This window comes from Euprymna scolopes, chromosome 10 (genome assembly GCF_053919585.1).
Source record: "Euprymna scolopes isolate OS-2025 chromosome 10, ASM5391958v1, whole genome shotgun sequence".
Classification (NCBI taxonomy): Eukaryota; Metazoa; Mollusca; class Cephalopoda; order Sepiida; family Sepiolidae; genus Euprymna; species Euprymna scolopes.
Window position 1 is genome coordinate 45622524 of NC_136491.1, and position 15368 is coordinate 45637891.

The following is a 15368-nucleotide window of genomic DNA, read 5'->3' on the forward strand; positions in this document are numbered from 1 at the left end:
ACCGCGGGGTTAGCATAGAGAAGATGAACCCACGAGCGAAATTGCGGGCCAAAACCAGCCGCCGACAAAACAGCCCCCAGGTACCGGTGGTCAACCCTATCGAAGGCTTTGGACTGATCTAAATTGATCAGCGCGGCCTCAGTGTCGACTTTTTCTATCATCAGGCGTATCGTGTGCAAGTTATCCTGGATTGTCCTGCCCTTCACAGCACACATTTCCTCGGGGCTAACAAGACGAGCCAGGACAAGCTGCAGACGATTTGCAAGAATCTTGGCCAAAATCTTTAACTCCGCGTTAAGCATCGTTAAGGGCCTGAAATTACCTAACCCATCCCCACCATCTTTGCTTTTACGAACAAGTTTTATCACACCCATGGTAAAGTACTTGGGGATTGAGCCGTTCCTAAACCATGAGTTAAATAAAACCGTCAGCAAAGGGACAAAGATGTGCGACAACCTCAAATACACTTTGTAGGGCAGACCATCGATCCCCGGAGACCTATTAAGGCCGACCCGCTTTAAGGCTTCAATGACTTCATCCTCCGTTATGCCACCTTCGCACCTAGCCGCTTTGGTCGTCGAAAGACGAGAAAAGTCAGCCAAATAGGTGTCGAACTGTTCTAATGACAGACCAGGTTCCATGGAAAAAAGCTCCTGGAAATGAGATCTAAACGCCTCCAGCACACCCTGGTTTGTGGTCACGGTACGCCCGTCCGGCAATGTGACATGAGCGATGTGCCTATCGGCCGCTTACCTCAGCTCCTCTGCATGCAGTTCAGCGGCCATGTTTGTTGCTTCCTGGGGCATTCTTTTTAACCTAGCCCTAATCGCTAAATCTTGGTGCTCCTTTTCAGTAAGGGAGGCAAGCTGAGCCTTAATTAAATTAACGCTAGCACTATCCCCCTCCTCCACCGCCCAATCTAATCTAGATTCTAGCGTCGCTTTAGCTGCCCTAGATTCTAGGTTGAGTCTTTTGCTAAAATTGGCAGAAAAGGAACTAATGGCTTCCTTAATTTTTACCCACCACCTATTCCCTATAATTGCCCCCATCAGTTCCCACTGTATGGTTAGTAATAGTCCTTCCCGGAAGCCCTTCACATCGAATAACGACGTGTTGAGCTTCCAGTAATCGGCTAATCTAGGCTTAGGTCTATCTAAGTTTACCCGTACATGGACAAGTCTGTGATCCGAGTAAACTATGTTGTGGAAACTTGGACAATTCAATACTCCTACATCGACTCTCCTAACTAAGAACTGGTCGATATAGCTCGAGAGCTGTATCGGACCGGAGCCGCGTCTACCTGTCCAAGTCCACACTAAGTCACGGGGCTCTTCATTTCGGAATTTGTCGATAAGATCAAACTTATCCACAAATTCACGAAATAAAACAGCATCCCGATCTCTGTTAGTTCCCCTAGAAGGTAACCCAAATCGATCTAACTCGGGATCCAGGACCGCGTTCCAGTCTCCCGCTAAGATAACCGTTCGAGAAGTATCCATGAACTGCTCGATTCGCCGAAAAAAGGCAGCTAGCTCAACGTGGCTATTGGGTGTATAAACCCCAATAAGACGTAATGCCCTACCCTTTATGGTAACATCCAAAACGCATAGTCTTCCCTCCGTATCCATGTAGCACGAGTCACACGACGCATCTAGGGACCTTTTAACTAGCCAGGAGACCCCTCTAGAGTGAGAATTAAAGTACGCTGAATAATCCTTAAAGGTCTTATACAGCGCACGTAAATGGTCACCAGGAATAAAATGGGTTTCATGCACACAGCAAATATCCACTCCAAGGTGCTGCAGGTCCAAACTTCAGCGCCATTTTTGCGAGTCGGCCCTTAGCCCTCGAACATTCACACTAGCAAGCTTGAGATCCATGATTGTGCCTTAGGGTTGAGAACCAGAAACGAACATCGCGGTCGTGAGCATGCCGACAGCTCTCGTGAGGGAATAGGTACCCATCGCAGTATCGATGAGTCCGTCACGAGAGATACCGCCGACATGCAGAGGATAGGTTAGTTTGGCTATCCTATACAGGGAGGGGTGCATTTTTACCGGGACCCTCCCAACACAACATTTTTTTAAGCTTTTTATGTCTGAGTCCTTGAATATGGCTAGGGGAGGGGAAAGATTAAAAGTCTTATTTGCCTCCTCCAGCATTTGCCATAAGTCTTTTGCCTCTTCTTTCTTTCTAATGACGGTAAGTATTCGTCTTGCATTGGGGAAATTGGTGGGGGTGTCTATTAGCTTCCCCCCTACCTCCCTGAAATCGATTAACTTGCTGAGGTCAGCACCTTTAAAGTTCTTATTATTGTTCATTGCAGCTGAATTAAGTATACAAATATCTTTTCCAGGGAGGTAGAGGTTTTTTTTCTTTATATCAATTGCGGGGGTGGTGTCCATATTAGTAGGGTTAGTAGGGTTTTTTTCAGGAGATGCAGGAGGAGTATTGTGAGGGGACTTAGAGGTGGCTGGAACAGGAGTGGAGGATTTATTTTTCTTAAGGGGGCTTAATGGTATTAGTTTGGGTGTTTTTGGAGGGAAGGGAGATGTGACTGGAGGAGGCATTTTGAAAGGGGAAGGAGTTTTGGATGTAGTGGGGGACTGAGTGATGAGCCTGATGTTTTTGGATGGAGGTGACTTGCATGGGGATTGGGGTGTTTGTTTTTTTTGGGAGTCCAGTTTTTTTTTGAGGTTGACGATTTCGATGTATTTTTCCCTACCGGGGTCATTCTGTAGCATCGCTTCCTCCCTCATCTGGTCGAGGGAGATACGTCCGGGGGTCTTTTTGCCAGGGCGATCTTCCAGGGTTCTCCTTTGAGGGTCTCGGTGTCGTTGGTCACTTTGCTGGTTGGTTGGTTGGTTAGAAACACTTTGTACGTTGGTTCCCAAGTGCTGGCCTTTAATTTTCTTTGGGTTTGGTTGGGGTTTTTCGAGTGAACACTCGGATGTGAGGTGTCCGATTTCCCCGCAGTTCCAACATGTGGGATGTCTGCCGGCTACTATAATTGGTAGTTTCTCGTCTCCTACCTCCAGGAAGAACGGGATACTTAGGAAGTCTTCTTTGTTTAGGAGTATATCAAATGCCCATACTCCATGGAACTCGTCTACTTCCACGTGGACCATCTCCTCAAATTTTAAGAAGAAGGCACCTAGTTGCTCGCCGTCTATGTAGTGAGGAACGTGAAATAATGAATAACGTGGAATACTGAGACTGTGGTGCGTCTCTTGCCCATGTATTCCATTCTAAGGATGTGGTGTTTAGTAATTATTTCCTTTTGGGAAATAGTGAGGCACTCCTGCGAGGTGTTGAAAAGAGCGCTCCACGTATTGTAACCCTTACATTTGATGACGCGTAAGGGTCTCAATCCGGCATTGGCTAATAGGTTGATGATTATGTCGACTGAAGCTTGAATTACTTTCTTCGTCTTCCTATCTACGACGAAAAGTGTTAAGCACCTCCTCTTGATTTCTTCCAGTTTTGGGATGTCTTCTATCAATCCAGTGCTTGTAACTTTGTCCAGGCATTGTTTTGCCTTCTCAATAAACTGGTTCACGTCTGTGTCCACTTTCGGGTGTTTGGTCCACGGGTTCGGCGTTGCAGCTGCAACGTTCTTCGTCTCCATGTTGATGACGACAGACGTTTGGCTCGCAGGAGCGGCCATAGCCGAACCGTTTTAAAAAACGGTTGAAAAAGTCCAAAAAACTGTTATAAATAACAGTAAAACAGTAGGGGGAAAAAAAAGCGTCGTGTGGAAAAAAAGAAAATCCGACTCGGTGAAGAAGAAGAAAAGGAAAATGACAGAGAGGAGAGAATTCACTTACAGTATAATGCGCAGTACAAAAGACTTCTGGTTGTATTAATGGGGTATGATCCCACACAGTCGGACGATTCTATTTATAAATGATGCTGCTAAGAACTGACGAATCAAATTAATTCACATTCTGCTACCAACCAATCAGAAACCAGAATTGCTTCATAAATATTAAACCTTTTCTGGAGCAATTTCACATGTTTTTTTCCGTCTCGACACGGTAAGAATATTTTGTTCTGTGGAACTGTCTACTACAAACAAGTCACCTCCCAGGACTTGTGCGTAACAGCGAACCATCTGAAACTGTTCTGAAACTCAAAAGGGCTTACACTTCTAGACCATGGAAATAACACTAAAACAAAAACAGGCTCGCAACGTTTCTTCTGTGGGTTGAAACCTCCACGACGTATTCTGTGTTTTCCTTTTTATCCTGGGATAATTAATGCGTTCGAATTTGTCGCATATTCCATTTTAATGTCTACTTAATACGGTAAAACTGATTCTCTCACAAATTTCCCTTGTCTCGAATTCGCTTGAGACACATTCCAACATGTCAGGTAACTTGACATAAAGGTCTTTTCATCTTTGAGAGGAAATCAGCAATTCTTTTCCAAATGTTGTAGTTAGCTGTGCCGTATTATATTTGAAATAAAAAAGCGTATGGTTGCAAGAAAAATACAGACGACCGAGTAAGGTTAAATATATATATTTTTTTATTTCTCACCAAATCAGAGATTTAAAGCGTCGTCATTATGATGGTTGGTCGGGCATTCAGATGAATTCGTCAACGATCAAAGTTTCTTTGGGTTCGGTTGGGTGCGGGGCGGTGATGGCAGAAATGTGGCTTAGTGTGTGCAGCGATCCTTGTTAGCTGATGTCGCTTAGCGCGAGGTTGGTGACAGGTGATGATTTGGTATCAGCCGAAGAAGGAAAGGGGCTTGTATCAGGATCGCGGGTGAAGACGGAGCGAGTTCACAGCACGCCATGCTAGGACCGATCTGTCGGTTTGCGAAAAAACTGGTATTTTTATAGTCATGAAGCGGATGTAGCAAAGACAGTTTTTTAATCGCTGGCTTGAGTTTGCTTTTTGATTGTTTGTTTTACGTGCTATAATGTGTTGTAGTGAACCGTCTGTTTGGTGTATGTATGCATGTGTTATATCGATTTGAAGCTAATAAAATTGTGAATATAATCTAGTTGGTGTTGAGAGATTCCAATGTTTTGTAAATTATATATTGGTGTTTATATGCTTAGGAGTTGCGTTTACTGTGATGTTTGCGTTTTGTATTTTGTTTGTTTTTTTTCTTTTGCTGTGCGGCTTTCTCTAGCAGTTTTCTTTGTCGAAGTAAGGTGCGAGTTATTCTAATGATGTGTGTATCTAAAGAAATGGGATTTGAAGTTGTCATGTGTATTTATTGTGTTCATTTGCGTTGTACCGACGAACATATTTGTCCTAGCGTCGCTATTGCTGGTTTCTGGTTTATTCATGGAGATATGTAGGGATATGCGATATAACATGATATAGTCTCTGAAACGCGCAGACAGTTGTCCTCTTGTTCTTGCTGGGATTTTTTATAGGAATGTGAAGTAGACATGGATCTATATGTCGGATATGGTGTATCTACGTTGTGTTCCCTGTTACTGCGGATGTAGTGGTTGCTGTTGTGTCGGTAACGGTTGTAACTGCTGCTGTAGTGCTGTGGTGACTTTGGTTGTATGATGGTGGCTGTGTGCATCGAAACTCTTTGGGCGGGTGTTGGTATCTGCATCTGTATTTGAAGCATGGGAGGTCTTTGAAGTATCTCTGGCATACAGGGAAACGTTGTTGCTGTTGACGAGTGTTGTAAATGTGATGACTGTTATTGGCTGTGTAAAAATCAGGAGTAACTCACAATTGTATTCTTAGTATTGCCTGCACTAAGAATTGAACCTTCAACCTCCAAAAGAGTGTCAGTTTAAACTGAACTTTTCCTCGTAGTTTATCTGTTACACCATGGATTTCAGATTATAAAATGTTGCAACACAAAATCTTCCATTCACTTGCCTCCCCATAAGGGCAATGTTAGATATAAGGTCAGGTTTTAATATGAAAATTTCAGCCCACTAAAAGGAGGTACTCTGGACTGCCTTAAAAAGGACAGACATATATTATGCAGCTCCCCCTTACCCCTTTCTGAAAAATAGTTAGATCATTCTACTGCTCCAGAAAGTAACCATCTCCTGATAATCCTTGACTAGTGTTCGGGTAATTAATCAGAATCAGAAATGTGAATTGGAAAAATCAGAAATTTATAAGTATCGGAAAATTTTGTGCTTATTTCCCGATGTCAAAAACAATTCTTTTATCTTTTTTTTTATATGATTTTGTTTAAAGCAAAATCTTCCACTGCTAGTAGTAATAATAAAATAATAAATATTTATTGATTTTTAAACTAACAGTAAAACTAAAATCGGTAGATCACCCCCATAAAAAAGTATTTTTACGCTTGAGAAAATATCTGCACATTTAACATATGTTTTTATGGTAACTGGAAGGAAATATCAACTCTATGGTTAAATATTAAGAGATTTATAAAGAATCGGAATTGGTAATTGTATCAGAATTGTGAATTTAGTAAAGAATTAGTAATTGTATATTCTATAACAGGCATGACAGGAAAACAAATGAACACATATCTAAACAAATGGCAAAAACACTAGAGGATGACCTCCAATCTGTAGTGGAATGGGGACATAAATGGATGGTCACATTCAATGCTGCCAAGACTAAACTGGTTTCCTTTAATAATTACAAGAAACCTTTTCTGCCACCAATAGCAATGGCCAGTGACTCCCTGTCTGAGAGTACATCTTTCAAACTGCTTGGCCTAACGTTCACAGGAAACATGAGTTGGAACAATTATATTGAAAATATTGCCAGGGCCGCTGCGAAAAAGGTAGGCTCTCTCTATTGTACTAGAAAACTACTGACACCTGAAAGTATCCTGTACCTCTATAAGGCCACCATTCGCCCATGTATGGAGTATTGTTGTCACATTTGGGCTGGTGCATCTGCTGCTAGTCTCTCACTCCTAGACAAGGTTCAAAAGAGAGTCACCAATTTGATAGGCCCTGAACTGGCATCTAAGCTTCAGCCTCTGTCCCATCGACGAAATGTTGCATCCCTCTGCCTGTTCTACAAGTATTTTAATGGTGAATGCTCTGACGAACTGCAGACACTTGTGCCCCCATGACGTAGACACCCTCGACAAACTCGACAGGCAGCTAAATCCTACCCCCACACAGTAGAGATCCGTAGATGTAAAAGATCTTTCTACTCCAGTAGTTTCTTCCCCAGAACCGCTAGACTCTGGAATTCTATTCCAGGTCCCTGCTTCCCTAACTGTACTGACATGCAGAAGTTTAAGTGTAACGTGAACTGACATCTTGCTGCCCAAATCCCAACATAGTGCCCCAGTAGTTGCTGCCCCTGATAGTAGCCCCCTACACCAAAGTGGCAATGTGCCTTGCTTGGGGTGAAAATGTAATAAAAAAAAAATGTAATAAAAAAAAAAAAAAATCAGGAAAACTAATGGAATCATCCCATCACTATCCTCTACCTCATATAAGAGTCAGATACGTTCTCAGACGCTGTCTTGCAGCCACATTTAAGGAGGTTCCACTCAATGCACTCTTTCTTAGCTTGACAAAGTACAAAATTGACTTTGCAATCTAGTGGGAAATGATTTCTTCTGTTCTTTACATACCATTTCTACAAAAAAAAAAAAAAAATTACTAGTCTTTTTCTACCCTATTTTTATATGGTTTCTAAAATCCAATCAACCAAGTAAAATAGACAAGTCAACGAATGAATCATTGAAAAATTGTTATTGCATTTTTGTTTTTTGTTTTTTTTACGTAGGCATAACCACTTATCAAGGCCCAGAGACCACTCGAGGATAACTCGAGTATACAGTAGTCAATTGAACAATATAGTAATCGTTAGTAATGGAAATTCGGTAAATTGAAAAATTGTTATTGCATCTTGGCATTAATAACATTGCATGTGAAAGGTGATCAAATAGATGATGCTGTTTGTTGTTGTTCCTCCTATGTGGCCGATTGATGTTTCTGATGCTGATGCTTGGTGTCACATGTCACACACTGATGTTGGTACGAGGTGCCTTCAATAAGTTTCTAGACTTTTTTTGTGAAGTTAGAATATCCTTTGATCGTGAAATCAACTGAGGAAGCATTTGAGGTAATGCCAGTTTCATACAAAAACAACAGGTCGGGTTTGATCTCCAATAATTAGATTTCAACCTCTGATAGGATATATGGGGTCATATATAAAAAAATAGGGAAGATACATAGGGAAAGACGTATAGAAACATATAAAAATACATATCAGGTAAAGTGAAAAAATACAGAAATAAAAGAAATCTATTTATAGAATAAAGATAAAAATAAACATGAAAATAGAAATAAACATAAAATATTTTTTTTAAATATATATATTTTTTAAATATATATATTTTTTAAATATATATATTTTTTAAATATATTTTCAAATTTATGCTAGCCAGTGACACATTTTTTACTAATGTTTATCCTCTGATGAAAAAAGCATGTCTTTGATAATCCGTGGATTAAGGATTTTTCATTATCATAATTACTTGTTTTAATTCGATGAATCAGTACATATTGTAATTTTTTCAATTTTATTTTTATCAAATATTTTTCCTATTCATTTATTTATTTATTTATTTATTTTTTACATAGGCGTCACCACTTATCAAGGCCGATAGGCCACTCAAGGATAAGGGTTGAAGAGTGTAAAGTAGTCAAAAGGACGATATAGTAATCGATAGTAATGGAAGTTCGGTAAATTTGTTAACTTAAGTGGAACAGTTCATCAGAAACTTGTTCATGTTGGACTTGAAGACAACCATATTATAGACAGCTGGAAAGCAAGAAAAACGGAAGACAATTCCACAGGCGTGCAGTTCTAAGAAAGAAGCTTTGATCATGGAATCTATGTTTAGGTTTAGGCACAGATAAAGAGTGGGGGAAATTATTGATAATGTTTTCAGCTAGTCTAGTGTTTCTTGTGAAAGTTTGGCGAGGGGGGGCCCATAGATTGAAGCTCAGTCGAACACTTTCCATGAAAATAACGATAAAGCAGAGACAAACTCGCAACATCTCTTCTGTGAGATAGAGGTTGCAAGGAAGAGAAAAGGACATCTCCTACGAGGCCACGAAGTCTATTTTGAACTCTATCAAGGCAGGACAAGTCTTTTCTAGCAGCTCCTGCCTAGATGTGGCAACAGTATTCCATCCTTGGACGTATCTGGCTCTTATATAGATAGAGAATTGCATCAGCAGTGAGATATCTACTGGATCGATAGAAGGATCCCACCATTTTCCCAGCGGCCTTGGCAACAGATTTGATGTACATGTTCCATTTAAGATCAGGAGTAAAGGTCAAGCCCAGAAGCCTGTCAAAACTTGAGGCCTCCCCAAGACGAGAGCCGTTCATTTTAATTGATGCCAGATGGGGATCAGAACGTTGATGATGTAAAGATAGAAGCTTGGTTTTAGATGCATTAAAAGTAACCAGCCACTCCTTTCCCCATTGTACTACGTGATCAAGATCAGAGGAGAGAGAATCAGAGAGAACTTGGTCGTTTACTGTCTTAGATGTGCTACCATAGATGGTAGTGTCGTCAGCAAAAATGTCTACGAATGATGTAAGGATGTGATTTGGAAGATCATTAATGTAGATCAGGAAAAGAGTTGGGCCAAGGATGGACCCCTGAGGGACTCCAGCATTTATACTAATTTATTTAATTTAATTGCTCTATCTAATATATTAAGCTTTTTATTATCTTGATAGGTTGCAATTTTAAGATAACATTTTTATTTATCTTTGTAATTCTTTTCTAAATTGTTCATGAATTCTTAAATAAAACGTGAAGTATAAAAGAAAATATTAATATATAAAAACATAAAAAAATAAATTCATTTAAAAATAAGTACCGAAAATTAGTGGACATGTATAATGCACCTCTCTTTGTATTTTTTTTTCTTTTCAGTTTTTCTCAATTTTTTCAACAGATTATCGATTGGATACTAATCTACCAGAATATACAGAAAAATAAATAAATAAATAAAAAGCCAAACAAAAATTAATTATTTGGTGCAAGTTTATAAATGGTCCACAAGTAATCTTTTTTGCTATAAAAACCTGAAAAAAAATCTTTATAAGGCACATACTTGTCACTGCATGAAAATGTCATATTCCAAAAATCATGTAATCGTTCAAGTATTTTTTTTTATTGAAGAAAATCAAATATTATGAGACATTTTATCAAAGAAAGACTTCACGACATCTTGTTTTTGAATGCTGCTACACTGCTAGCGACACCTATTGGAATTTGAAAACGAAAAAACGTTTAAAATTTCAGCAAACAAGTAGTTTCTAATATATGAAGAATTTTACGTAAATTGAGCACTCACACGTTGACGCTCCTCCAACAAAAATTCGGCAAATGTGTATTTCAGCGGCGTAAATTCAAGTTTTTTTACACTAGTGATGACCATAAAGTGGGTGATCATTATACGTTAAATCATTATAGAAAAGTGATACCCACTTTCTTTAAACTAACATTTCTTCATATCTTGGAAACTACTCGTTTGCTGGAATTTTAAACGTTATTTTCGTTTTCAACATCCTCAAAAACTTATAAATATCTTAATTTTCCAAGTTTTTTTTCTATAGTGTGGAAAGTTGATTGTCTGCCCCTTTCTGGGTCTTATATTCCAAACATTTCCAATAGGTGTCGCTAGCAGTGTGTAATTCAAAAACATGATGTGAAGTTTTTCTTCGATAAAATGTCTCATAATATTTGATTTTCTTAAATAAAAAAAAAACTACTTGATCGATTTACGTGATTTTTGGAATATGAAATTTTCATGCAGTGACAAGTACGTACATTATAAAGATTTTTTTTCAGATTTTTATAGTAAAAAAGATTACTTGTGGACAATTTATAGACTGGCACCAATTATTTAAATATTTGTAAGAGTGCATGCATGATTTCTAATAAAACATTTTAGTAAACTGATTCCCCAATATTGGAACCACATTTTTGGATAATATGGTAAATTAGTGTCCAATCGATAATAATCCACTGAAAAAAAAAAAAAAAAAAAACTTGAAAAAAAAAAAAAAAACTGAAAAAAACTTGAAAAAAAAAAGACGAAAAGGGGAACAATATAAGAGGGGTATGCGTGTTTTTGTCGAACGGTTTCAATAGGGGGGGGCGATTTACTTGAACATTATATTAGAAACTGAGCGAGCACCCTCAACAAATATTTAAATATTGATTTTTTTTTTTTTTTTTTTTTAATTTTTTATAATCTATAATCTGGTTGATTAACGTCCAATAGATAATAATCCGCTGAATGTAAATCCTTTCAAAATCTTAAAAGTAATATGATATTAATATTAGTATATTAATCATTGTAGAATTGTATCGTGTAGAATACCAATGCATTTCAGGTGAAAACATTATTAGTAAAAGATTTGCTAAATGCATTTTAACAACAACAAAAAAAATAGCTACAATTACGTTTCGACATTTTGTGCTTTAAAAATGGCGGATTGTAATTTTTTTTAGTCAAAATGATCGATTACAGTTACCCCCTCTTGATGTTGCGAACTTTTCCACATTAAAATACAGCCATAAAACTCTATAAACTGATGAACGTCGATAAATTTTATTTTTATTTGTTATTATTTTTCTACTGAATCATATTTTTTTTTTTTTTTTTTGAGAATTTATAAGTTAGACATGACACGTAAGTACGTAATAATATTTTTACCTGAAATACGTTGGTTTAAAACATCACTATTCTACATAAACACCTGAGTATTAATTTATATGTTCATTAATTAATTACCCAAGTGTCGTTCTGTTACAAAAAAAAAAAAAAAAAAAATGGCGGGAATAGTTTCAATTATTAAAGGGGAAGCAATACATAGATCAACTTACCCCTCCTGTTGCCATGACAACTGGACGACGCCATCAAGTTATTTGTTGAGTGTTGACAGTGTCCGAAGACATCACATTTTAACGGTAGGGAAAACATGTTTTTCTTTATTTAGTATATTTATCATTTCAGTATATTAATTTGACGCGTCTCAGTCGTTACCCCAACAAAAGTGATCGCATTTTTAATCCAACGAATATTTTAAAAATAAAATACTTTCTATTATTAATTGGGGATATTTTCGTTTTGTTATTAATTAGTGACTTATTTTTATTTATTTATTTACTTTTTTTTTTTACTAGAGGAGAAGTCTCCGTTGTTTATCAAGATCCAAAGGCCGCTCGAGTATAAGTGTAATGAGTGTCAGGTGATCGGTGAGACAAAACTGTGATTATAGGTAATGGTGGAACTTGGGTAGTGTCTGTTTATTTTAAGAGGACGGTTCAACAGGAACTTGTTCACGTATAACTTTAAACCGGGCATGTTATAGTCAGCTGGGAAACAGCCTCGCGGTATTGTGTTCTACAGACGGGCAGGAAAGAAACTTTGGTCAGGAAATTGCGTTTAATTTTAGCCAAAGATAAATAATAAGGAAATTGTTAGCAGTTGTAGCTAGACGAGTGTCAGCTGTGAGTGTTCAACGGGGGGAGGGGGGCATACTTAGAAGCTTAGCTCAGTTGAACACCTGCCATTTTTTTTTTTTTTTTTTAGTGCTTGTGCAGATCAGTCCCCATGGTTGCCAATACTGCTCCGGTAAAATCTCATAAGAATAGTTCCGGATAGTTTTTATACCAACTGAGAACCTCCTCCCACGACATCATTATGACAACCTAGGCCACCAGACACTTTTTTGTTGGAGTAAGATATGTTCTAGTTTGATGATAGCAAGTGCATTCTCCCAGGCATTACACCCTTCATCGAGAGTAAGGCTGGAATTGCTGATCGCCTGAGGTGTCCCTACCAGAGAATGCTGACATCTCTGTTCATGTCTCCTTTTGTATTCGATTAGAGTGCCCCCTTGAGAACTTGCAAGTTACAATGACAACAACAACAACAGCGTAACCACACAAAATGAAAACAAAGCTCAAGAAACAGGAACTGAAAAAAAAAAAAATAAAAAAAATAAACAAAAAAATACTAGTTTACTTACATTGTTACATTTCATTTTTTAAACTGTTTTGGTGCTTATCTAGTTTTACCTCAATATTAAAAACTTCTCGCCAAAAAAATAAAAAAAAACCCAAAATATTATAAGAATGATATCATGTACTTGTTAGATAATTGTTTACATTGCATTTAAGTTTCTGCAAGTTAGTACAGCAAGTAAGAAACAGAGAGAGAATTCCAAAGTCTAGCAGTCCAAGGGAAGAAACTACTAGAGTAGAGGGCTTTAGGGACCTCAACAGTGAAGGGGTGAGATTTTACTGCTTACTAGGCTAGTCGGGTGTATGTACGTCAAGAAGTGCTACGAGTTCATCAGAGCATATACCCTTAAAGTACCTGTAAAAAAGGCACAAGGATGCAACATTGTGTCGATGGAACAGAGGTTGGAGCTTGGCCGATAGTGCAGAACCTATTATATTTGGGACTCTCATTTGGACTCTGTCTAAGAGTGAGAGACTAAAGGTAGATGCACCAGCCCTGATGTGACAACAATACTCCATGCATGAGCAAATTATGGCTTTGTAAAGATATAGGATATTTTGTGGTGTGAGTAATTTTCTAGCATGTTAAGAGGAGCCCACCTTCTAGTGTAACTACCAGGTTTTACTGAAACAATTGGGTCTGATGTGTACAATCATCGTCATCATCATCAGGATGGGCTCCTTGCCCGAACCAATGTGACTCTTCCTCTCTAGAGTCTCCTGTCTCCCATCATCTGTCTCAAATCTTCAGGCTCAGATTCAGTTGGCGTCATGTGCTATTTGCTGGAGGCACGTGGATCTAGGTCGTCCTTTGCTTGCGCGTCCATGTTGTGGAGTCCATAGCAATACCTCACACCAATTAATACTTGCTCCTCAGACAGTGACCGGCAAATCGAAGGCATCTCTCTCTGATGGTATTAGATATGGAAAATAGGTTGCCTTAAAATTGCTGCTTTGTGGGATGATTTTGTCAAGATATATTTCATACTTCGTAGCATACAGGTGTATGTGCTGTCTAGTTTTCTTTCCAATCTTTTGGTGAGTGTCCAGGCTGTAGCACCATAAACAAGGACAGACTGTACCACTGCCCTGTGTACAATCACTGTGTTTTAATATAACAGATTGCAGAAAATATTTACTCAATCAAAATGAAAACCATACAAAATGTAAACCGTTACTCTTTGATATTGGGGACTACTATGATAATCCTATGTCAACCTGTACTTTTCAATTTTAACTAATTAAAATTGATTTGTTTGATCCTTTAAACTGAGTTTTAACTTATGTATGTTACAACTGTAACACGTTTTATGTTTCCCATCAATGTTAAATAGTGATAGGACGATTCCAATATTTTTCCCGATTCCGATACAATTACCGATTCTGATTCCAATTCTTTATAAATCTCTAAATATCTTACTGTAAAGTTATTTTTTCTCGATTACGTTAAAAAAAAATTCACACACACAGACACACACACATGTTAAATGTGTATATATTTTCTCAACCGTAAAAACACACTTATGGATTTTAGTTTTACTGGTAGTTTAAAATCAATAAATATTTATTATTTTATTATTATTATTAACAGTAATGGAAGATTTTGTTTTAAAGAAAATCAAATAAAAATGGATAATTAAAGGAATCGTTTTTGGCATCAGAAAATAGGCACAATTTTTTTGATCCCAACACTAATGTTAAGCCAATTATCAGTATGCTTGATGACTACATTTTACCGAAGGAGAAAACATCACAAAAACGTGAACCAAAGATAACTCCAGGAGAAGCAGTTTTATCACACGAGTTTGCTGATTCACATCCACTGCCATCTAGTGGGAGAAAACGCAAATGTGTCGCTGATTACTGTAGCTGTGTCTAGTCATTACTTTTTGAAGGTGGAAATATAATGATGTTCAATAGTGAGGATGCTATGATTATAAATTATAAAATGTATTATCATAATAACCCTGCTGCAGGAGCTTCAATAATTTTCTGACATAAAAAAAAAAAATGTACTAAAACCTATACTATAGTAGCTTTTTTTTTTTTTTTTTTTTTTTTACAAGGTCGTCACCACTTATCAAGGCCCGGAAGCCACTTAGGGATAAGGGTTATTGTAAGTACAGTACATTAGTGTGGATATTTAAAGTGTCTACTTAAGGGGGCGGTTCATCAGGAACTTGTTCACGTTGGACTTGAAGACATCCAGGTTGTAGTCAGAAGAGAAGCAGGCAGACAGAACAGAGTTCCACAGGCATGCAGTTCTAAGAAAGAAGCTTTGTTCATGGAATCTACGTTTTGATTTAGGCATAGATAAAGAGTGGGGAAAGTTTTTAACAGTGGATTCAGCTAGACGAGTGTTTTTTGTAAAA

At 37.9% G+C, this 15368-nt stretch overlaps 1 protein-coding gene across 5 annotated transcripts in view; it reads left to right on the top strand.

Annotated features, from left to right (window-relative positions):
* The window catches only part of LOC145285970 (thioredoxin domain-containing protein 6-like), a 140646-nt gene that overhangs the window by 20705 nt on the left and 104573 nt on the right, over positions 1-15368 (top strand). For 2 of the 5 annotated variants that reach the window (XM_080134510.1, XM_080134511.1), the window contains exon 1: positions 11781-11937. The exons of 2 other annotated variants lie outside the window; for them this stretch is intronic. In XM_080134510.1, coding sequence (XP_079990636.1) covers positions 11800-11937 — 138 coding nt within the window. In that variant the 5' untranslated portion in view covers positions 11781-11799. Of the gene's footprint in view, positions 1-10763; positions 10784-11780; positions 11938-15368 lie in introns of those variants that run through there. One more of the 5 variants, XM_080134513.1, reaches the window with a different exon arrangement.